We start from the raw sequence: 9,003 nt of genomic DNA on the forward strand, positions 1-9,003 counted from the left end.
GCACGGCTGCAGTGGAAGGCATTGGACATTGGAAGCAAAGCTGTGAGAAGCAGCTGGGCTCAGTGTTTCCAGCAGCAGAAGCGGCCATTCACTTGGCTCTGCAGCCTGTCTGCTCTCCCAAGACACACCTGATGCCATCTCCAGAGTGGCACGGGAGCATCCCAGTGCTCCCAAGGAGAGAGCAGTGGAGAACATGGTATCACAGGCATGGCACTGTGGGACAGGAACCCCCCAGAGAAACAAAAACCACCTGGCAGGAATCACACGCTCCCTCCCCCTCACGCCTCCGTCAGCCGCCTGACAACCGGTGCTGCTCAGCTCAGGCATAAGCTGCCACTGTCAATTGCTCTGTACAAGAAAATTTGCTACAGCAAAAAAACCTGTCAACATCTGGCAGGGATGATCTGCAGCCCCCATCTTCACGTGAAGGACCAGCTGAACAAACACCTCCCGGGCTGTGGTCAGGTCAAGGCGATGTCGCCCAAAGGAAAGCGGTGGATCAAGACTGGATCTTGATATCCAGCTTGGCCTTTCTGGCTTCCCACAGTGGGGTAAAGTCACAGAAAATCTGCCCTTCCCACCTGCCCAAGGGCCCGATCCTCTCGTTCTCAGCTCTGGAAAGCCTGAAACAGCTCAGAATCACGCACCTCCGGGACAGTTTCCTCTTTCACACATTGGAAAAATTCTCCCAACTGTTCTGAAACTCAGATTTATTTTTTTTTAAGTGTAAGAACTTGTGAATAAATGATAGAGAAGTCTGATCCCATCAGTCCTTTTCTGATTCAGTGTGTTACCCTAGAAAAGGGTCTTGACAGATGAGACAGGGCCGTACCTTGGGTCTGCACGGCCCCACACACCTATTTTTTCACTGATTCAAGGAACTGTGATTTTGCTCGGGTCAGCTGCACCCTGCCTTGCCCTCAACTATTGACATGAGCTTCAGAGAGTGCAGACTGCACCCTGGCAAGACAATACGCGTAACAAAAAGGCAGCTGGGGGTGAAAGGCAAAGCAGTCCCCTCCTTCGCTTCGCTGCCAGGAGAGGGAGGGCCTGCAGGGAGCTTCCCTCCCAAACTCCAGCCTGGTGGCTAAAATTAAAATATATTGAGCCAACAAGCAGCCTCCAGTCGCTGTTTAATAACGACCACCGAAACCCCATGGTGCAGATACAACATGCCTCTCCCTCCCCACGCACCAGGCAGCACCAAGGCAAATCTCTGTAGGGCACATGCCTGCTGCAGCTCGGCATCACCCGCAGCCCAGCGCCCTTCCCAAACACATCCCCCACTGCTGGAGGGGCAGCAGGGCCACCCTCCCAGGCCAGGATGGCCGGCACAGGGCACAGCGCTGTGCCCCTGCTCCATCACAGGCACCGGGATGGGACCCAACCAAAGGGGTGTTTGAGGTTTGCTGGCAAGGCTCCGGTTTGAAGCTATCATGGCCCAAATCCTCCTCGGTTGGGAGCAGAACCCACTCCCAGGATCTGACTTCTTTGGTGGGAAGCTGCTCCCCCGGTTGTGTGAATGACTCATTTCTAGGCTTTCTTTTTCTGTTCCATTTACACTGGAATTTCTAATGGCTGCTGATTTGCATCATGCAAGCCCTGCCAGCTACTCAGGGCCTTTGCTTCCACCAAGCCAGCACTCCTGCAATTACCCTTTGTTTGCATGGTTTATTTAGTGAGACGCCTGGAGGCCCCCAGGGACTTTCTGCTGGCTCCTGCCCCCATCCAGACCACTTCATTGGTCAGGTTGCAGCATTCAGCCTCGGATGCCTGTTCAGCTGGGGCTTCAGCTGGCACTCAGACACCATCACAGCTCCAGCCTGCCCAAAGGAAGCAGCAGGCAAAGCTGAAGAGAAAGCAGCAACGTTGCTGCAAGCAGATATGGGCAGAGCTGGGGGCTGCTGGCCGTGCTCCAGGGACAGCACAGGCCTCCTGGGCTCACTGCTAGACCCGCTCTCATCCCCTCCGAGTCTGCAGTACTGCCTGGCTTGCACCTCCAGTTCAAGGCACCCCCAGCATGCCAGGCTCCCGCCCCATGAACTGGTGCCCTCCCGTCCGAAGCTCTCCTGCACCCACAGCGGCCCCTTCCTCTCCCTTGTCCTGCTGAGTTTCACCACAAAGGCACGCTCCGGTGCCAACTGTAGGGACACCTCTGTACTGGGGAAATCCTCAGGGCTCTGGGGGATCCCTGGCCTCCCCTTCTGCCTGTCCCCATGGGCCACCTCCCATTTCACCTGTGCACGACCCCCATTCCAGCTGCCCGGGCCCCTTGGCAAGCTTGGAGCACAAGCCCTGCACCAAATGCCACTTTTGCCTCAAAGATCAGTGACATTTTCATACATGTACATGTATATGGAAACTTGCCAGTTTAATTTATAAAAGGGCAGAGTCAAAGAACATTTGCTGAAGGCTTTCTCCAAAACATCTTTCACAAGCACCATTTTGTTCTGTCAGGCCAAGGAGGCGGCAAGCATGAAGGTGAAAAACTGCTAATGTCTTATTTTGGAAGAACCGCTTCCTTAGCTATAAACATTTTTTATTTTTAAATTATGCTCTCTCAAGTTTCTGTAAGATTTTATGCTCTTCAGAGTTTTAACTAACAAAACCAGCATCGTTATGCAAACCTTAGTGCACCTCTGTGTAACCTGAGTGCTCAACAACCAACTCCTGCCATCCAAATGGGCTGAGCTACAAGCACGAGGCAGGAACTGGGTCTTCTAATTGAGGAGTCCGCTCCCTAACAGAGTCTGCCTTGGGCATCACCTCAGTCAGAAAGGTGTTTCGATACTTTATTGATAAGAAGAATATTCTCTTAACCTTGTGATTCAATCCTGGAAAGGGCTTCAGACATGCAGTTCAGCTGTTAGCGGTAAGCGCAACAGAAACACCCAGAAGGAAATTAAACATTGCTTCGATAGCATGCGGTGACCGTACAGAGCCATGACATGAGCGATGAGAGAAAAGGAAGAGAGAGCGAGAGCTACACATTCACGGAACACTCCTCATCCTGGGCGCTGAGCGGGTCAACCCCTGCGAAACATGACTGTTTCATTGAAGACCACGATAGCGCACACACCTCCATTGTCAGGCACTGGAAGGAGCTGCCCGGGGAAGGGGTCGAGTCCCCATCCCTGGGGGTATTTAAAAGCCAGGCAGACACGGTGCTTAGGGCCAGGGTTTAGTGGTGGGATGGCAGGGTTAGGGGAACGGTTGGGCTTGATGACCTTAAAGGGTTTTTCCAACCCAAACAATTTTGTGATTCTGTGATTCTGCTACTCCAGAAGTGGGTGTTCACCTTCACAGACATCACATCGAAAGCTAAGTGGAGACCTGACTCGTGCACAAGACACATCATCCAGCTGCAGGCTCTGCTTCACGGGCCGTGCTAATACATGCTGGCAGCCTCTTCCACCAAAAAGGAGGGGTAGCGGCTGAGGAAAGTGAGCAAAAATCCTCTTCTATAATTGAAACTGCCAGCCATATCCAAGCTGCCAGACAGGTCAAGGAATTACAACAAAAGTCAAGGAGGAAAAAACTCAGGATTTTGGTTATCCCACTGAAGGCTGGGACAACACCAAAATGGCAAGAAGGGAGCGAGGAAGACAATGGAGCACCAGGGAAGAGGGGGATGTTCTAACACTCACATATGGCTGCAACCATGAGTCTCATGTTCCCCGTGAAGGAGGAATGTGCAGGGCAAGGGGAGGAAGGCCAGCTCCTATTTCATATTCTGCCCGTCAATTCTAACTTTACAGATGCGTGCAGACCTGCATGAGCTCAGCCTCAAATTTTTCTTCCTACCCCTTGTGTTGGGAGCAGAGGTAGACAACACCTGGAAAAGCGACTCGTGCAAATCGGCACAGCACTGCCAGTCTGCAGGAAGCCTCGCGCCTGTGAACTTGGGATGGGAACAAAACCAGGACAAAAAAAATCTGAGAAAAGAACATAAGAAACTGGGTAAAAACTGGGGACCCACATGGTTCTGCAGGAAGCAGCACAGTGCGCTGCAGTCAGGGATGGAACAATGAACCAGAGCTCAAATGAACAGCTCGAACAGTTCAAAGTTCAGCTGCTGTGGAAACGTTATGATCTACTCTTGTCGTCTGCAAACCGTCCAGCCCCAGCCAAAGCTCTGCTATGAACTCAGGGGACCGTGTGTTTTCAGTTGTATTCTTCAACACAGAATCCTCCTGCTCATCACTGCAGAGCCAGAAACGTTACGGGATGTACAAGGAAATACAGAATGAACCCTTTACTCCAGTTCTTGATCTGTCACACGTCATTCCCTTGCTCTGATTTCATGTTTTACAGGTGGCAGGAATTAATCAACCCTAATCATAGAATCACAGAATCGTTTGGGTTGGAAAAGACCTTTAAGATCACCAAGCCCAACCATTCCCCTAACCCTGCCATCCCACCACTAAACCCTGGCCCTAAACACCACATCTGCCCAGCTTTTAAATACTCCCAGGGATGGGGACTCGATCCCTTCCCTGGGCAGCCCCTTCCAGTGCCTGACAGCCCTTGCAGGGAAGGAATTTTTCCCAATGCCCAACCTAAACCTGCCCTGGCACAACTTGAGGCCGTTTCCCCTCGTCCCATTGCTCGTTCCCTGGGAGCAGAGCCTGACCCCCCCGGCTCCCCGCTCCTCTCAGGCAGTTGTAGGGAGCGATAAGGGCTCCCCTCAGCCTCCTCTTCTCCAGGCTGAACACCCCCAGCTCCCCCAGCCGCTCCCCATCAGCCTTGGGCTCCAGACCCCTCCCCAGCTTTGTTGCTCTCCTCTGGACATGCTCCAGCAACACAACGTCTTTCTCGTAGTGAGGGGCCCAACACTGAACACAAGGCACACGTGGACAGATTCATTTTACTAGTGACCGGCCTATAGCTACAAATGCTGGTAATGATTGTCAGCATTTCTCAAGAAGTTATCTACTCATTTCATTAAATCTCAAACAGCCTTCATGCCTTAACCTTCAACATCAGCCTCTTCTTTAAGAAGAAAACTAAATTTACTGAGTCATGTAGACTTGAAATGTTTCTAATCGTTTAATGTTCAGTTTCTGAAAAGGTGTTAAAGGCTTCACAGGTCCCTTGTCAGTGTTTTAGTCTGCTCAACAGAAATGCGAACAGTTGGCTGTATTGTTAGGGCCTGGTAACAAAGTGCCTTGAAAAAATGAGGCTCCTTCCACAGGTACCTGCAGAAATGCAAAGGTTCTAGGTCTGGACGTGTTACAGACTCCTTCCCCCATCCCGGGAAAACGACACAGGAGCTTATGTTGGAGAGAGGACACTGAGTGCTCCCCAGCAGTGGAGGAGGTTGATCACGGCTCCTGCGACTGGTGCACAGCGGAGGCAGAGGTGCTGATGAGGTCTTGAGGAAGGCTCTCACGTGCTTCCTGCATCCGGCGCCGTGCCCTCTGGAAAGCCTCTACAAGACAGCAGGTGACAGCAAGCAAGAATGCATCAGACAGCCCCAGGGAAGGGGGGGACGAGTCTGCCCAGTGAACATCAGGTCTCCTCGAGCAGGCATCTCACTTCCCATTGCTAAGTTCCATCAACAAAGCACCCATTCCTTGCTGCTTTCTTCACTTATTTCCAGCACTGTCTTTGCTCCATGGAATCAGAGAGAGCCTGTGCATCAGTGCCAAGCCATGCTCAGTGCCAGGCCAGACTGGGCAGCCCAGCCTAGGCTCTGCCCTCGCAGCGCGGTTATCCCCCCTGCCTGCCGAGAGCTGACGCCTCCTGAAGTTTACAGCTCAGATCAGAACATTTAACCTCTGCTATGGACCCAGGGAGCTCATGGGGGGGAACTATCCCAGTAATGGATTCTCCTGAAATATCCTGCCCACTCTGTAAAGATGGGGCAAAAGTAAGCCAAAGGCTCGCCAGGGAGAATGACACTGAAGCCCTACCCAAAACATTGTAGACAGAGTTCTGCTGGCTGAAGCCTCCGAGACGGTCCAGTACACTCTGCATGCGCTGCCTCAGGGCACTGGTTTCCAGAAAGGCTCTGCACAGAAGTACAGTAGGAGGTCAGGGCTGTCAAAACACAGCATGCAAGATGGAGCTCGTACTCACTTTGCTGTGCTTACTTAGACTGCTGCAGGCAGTAAAGCCGGAACGTGACGCTCCCTGTTGTCTCTGTGCGAAAACCAAAGCGGCTCAGACGCTCCCCCTGCAAAGACAGGACAAGTTAGGTGTAAGCACAGCCCACAGCCTGTGGCGGCAGCAGGCTGACCCTAGTGAAAACAGGGGCACCCCACCAGGAGCACACACTCCTGTGGGCACAGTCTCTCCCTTCCCTGCTGCACACAGAAAGCAAGGTCAGAAAGGGCAGGCGGTTCCAGGCTGTGCTGAGGGCAGGACCTGAACATCAGCAAACAGACAGTACAGCACTGGAGGAAGGTTTCAATAACTGCATCAGGGCTCATTCCCACACAAAGCTGCTACTAAGATCAACTTACTCCTTACACAGCAAGCACCTCTGCAGCTTTCTTAAGAAGATGAAATTTCTGCCTGCCTCACGCCCATCAGCCTCTTGATTCCAGGCACAGTACAGCCCAGATCCCTTACAAAAACACAGGAAGAAGTCTAACAAATGCTGACCTGACAAACGCTTTCCAGACAGGGCCAGCACAGGCAGGGGTAAGTCAAGGCTTTGGTCCACGTTCACCCACCTCTCTAAGCTGTACACACCTCAGAAGGCAGAGAGCTCTGCCTCAGTGTTTGCCTGTTCCTCTGTTCCTGATCACAACTCTCACAGAGGAGACATTTCTTTGGTCATCCTTGTTCAAATCTGGTCCAGGCTGTCCACAGACATCTGAACCCAAGAGCACAGTCTGCCATCTCCCAGCAAGAGCGATGCCCTGCAGCTAAGCCTACCTTGAAGGTTGATGGTGTCCTGACGTAGGTTATGTCCTCTAGCTCAGGAGATCCACCAATGAAAAACCTCCTCAGCTCGGCGACTGTCCCCAGCTCCACAGGGCGCCAGGTAGGGATGGTGAGCATGTGGAGACCTGACCCAGGACAACAGGACAGCTTAGCAGCCATGACCAACAATCTGCTCAGAGTCACAGAGGACAGCACAGAAGATGGATGCCTGCTGACCCAAACCAGAGTGGGCTGGAAATGGAAACACTGCCCAGTACCTCTATAATGTTGAAATTACCCCCTGCCCATAAGGAGCATCTCCTATCTACACGTGGGTGTCAGAATAGTTGTGACCCTCAGATTCCATGTGGGACAGAGAGGACTACTGCTACTGTAAATATGGATATGCAGCATCACCCCAGAGCTTCATCACACAAGGTTTTGTGACGGAATTGCTGAAGAAGCAAGGACAGCAACACATGATGCGTCTCAGCAACAAGGCAGAATGGTACAGGATGCACCCAATCCTTCTTTGCTGCCCCACAGAGAGCTAAGTATCCCCTTCAGTAGGCAAAGCCTCCCCAGGACCAGCTGAACCCATTCCCAGGAGAACCACTCAACTCATTTTCCCAGACAATTAACATAATGCCCCAAGTATGTTTTACCTGGAGATGCTGGCAGCACCAAAGAACCATATCCTTCAACACGGTACCTCTGCCAGAAATCCAGGGACAGGACCTCAAAGTAGAGAACAGGCCACTGAGGGAGACTATCTGCAAGGAAGGGAGCAGATCACAGTTTTGTGAGGGAGACTGTCACAGAGGAGAAAAAATGCCAAATGCCCAACTCCACCAGTAGGAAGTCTTTTCTGTATTTCGTCTACAATGACTAATCTAGATGTATGGGTGATTATTTTCCCTTGCAAATGCTGGACCCTCAGATTTGAGGATGAAAATTACTGATAAGATGCTAAAAACAGGAAAATTCTTTGTTTTGAGAGCAAGTCCAAACCAGTTCCTCAATGATCTTTGAGAAGACAAGACAATCTTTTGTGAATGATCTGATGCCAAAGAGGGGGACATTTTTATCTCTGACCTTTCCCACCATTATTGGGGGATTATTAACTTGGATTCTCCTACAGGTCTTGGAGCATTTCTTTTTTCCATGGTGAAACAAACTCATTGTGTTTATTCTAGGCTGAAAATTCATTAGTGTTGGTTGAATACTGAAATCCAGTGCGTACATTGGATTCAAGTGGCAAGGCATGCTGCAAAGCTGTCCCCAGCAACTGCAATCCAAAGAGCAATGGTGCTGGTGAGGAAGCAGCAGTAGTGCAGTGAAGCAGCACGAATCAGCAGCAGAGAAGCCCAGCTTAAAATAGAGCTGGAAGTTTCAAAGTGACATAAACTATACAAAGCCTACACAGGTCACTGAGCATGTCTACAAACGTTAACACTCAGTACAGAGTTTTGGTTATGTACAACAAAGCTGCCTGTTCCTTCTGCTGTGGAGTCCCAGGGCTCTACGCAGAAGGCCAGGCATGGCAACACAGGCCAGCGTGCCTGGCATTTTGAGACAGACAAGCTAAGATCCAAGCAGTTTTGCAACTGGATAAAGCTGACTACACTCTGGAAGCAGGGCAACAGCAACGAATCCATACAAATGCTAATGCACTGCTGGGCAGCGCCTGTGTGGAGAGGTTGTGTGGTGTCAGGTGAACATTTGCTGACCTTAAACCTGTCCTTTCATCTTGGTGAGGGGCCAAACTGCAGCCAGACAGCCTGTTGCCTACACTGCAATCAAAAGATCTCAGAGTTTCACATTTCAGAGCAAGAAGGAAACATACCTTCCAAATCGTCTCCTTGGGTGAAAAACATCTCCAAAGTGAAGGGGTAACAGAAATATGCCACATTATCCTAGAAAAGGAACAGGACAGAGATCAGATTCCTGGACAAGAGAGTTCATCACCAGCATTGCAGGGGGCACAGAGAGCAGGGAGACAAGAATGAATGGTGGAAAAGAGGGAATGATGCCCAAACAAGATGAATCACGTCACACTAACAAACACCTGCCTGCACGCTGGACCTGCCTACACTCCCAAGCATCATGCTGATGGAACACGCTGTTAAA

The 9,003-nt window shown here is 51.1% G+C and overlaps 1 protein-coding gene across 4 annotated transcripts in view; it reads right to left on the bottom strand.

Moving 5' to 3' along the window:
- Positions 1-5,272: 5,272 nt before the first annotated feature.
- Positions 5,273-9,003, bottom strand: part of MKS1 (MKS transition zone complex subunit 1) — a 9,530-nt gene continuing 5,799 nt past the window's right edge. For 2 of the 4 annotated variants that reach the window (XM_035900629.1, XM_035900632.1), the window contains 6 exons: positions 8,720-8,789; positions 7,539-7,646; positions 6,886-7,019; positions 6,096-6,178; positions 5,916-6,013; positions 5,273-5,431 (listed from right to left, as the gene is read on the bottom strand). In XM_035900629.1, the coding sequence (XP_035756522.1) occupies positions 5,325-5,431; positions 5,916-6,013; positions 6,096-6,178; positions 6,886-7,019; positions 7,539-7,646; positions 8,720-8,789 (600 nt within the window). In that variant the 3' untranslated portion in view covers positions 5,273-5,324. Of the gene's footprint in view, positions 5,432-5,915; positions 6,014-6,081; positions 6,179-6,885; positions 7,020-7,538; positions 7,647-8,719; positions 8,790-9,003 lie in introns of all 4 variants that reach the window. The other 2 variants (XM_035900630.1, XM_035900631.1) reach the window with 2 other exon arrangements.

This window comes from Egretta garzetta, unplaced genomic scaffold, assembly GCF_000687185.1.
Source record: "Egretta garzetta isolate BGI_Z169 unplaced genomic scaffold, ASM68718v1 scaffold108, whole genome shotgun sequence".
Lineage (NCBI taxonomy): Eukaryota > Metazoa > Chordata > Aves > Pelecaniformes > Ardeidae > Egretta > Egretta garzetta.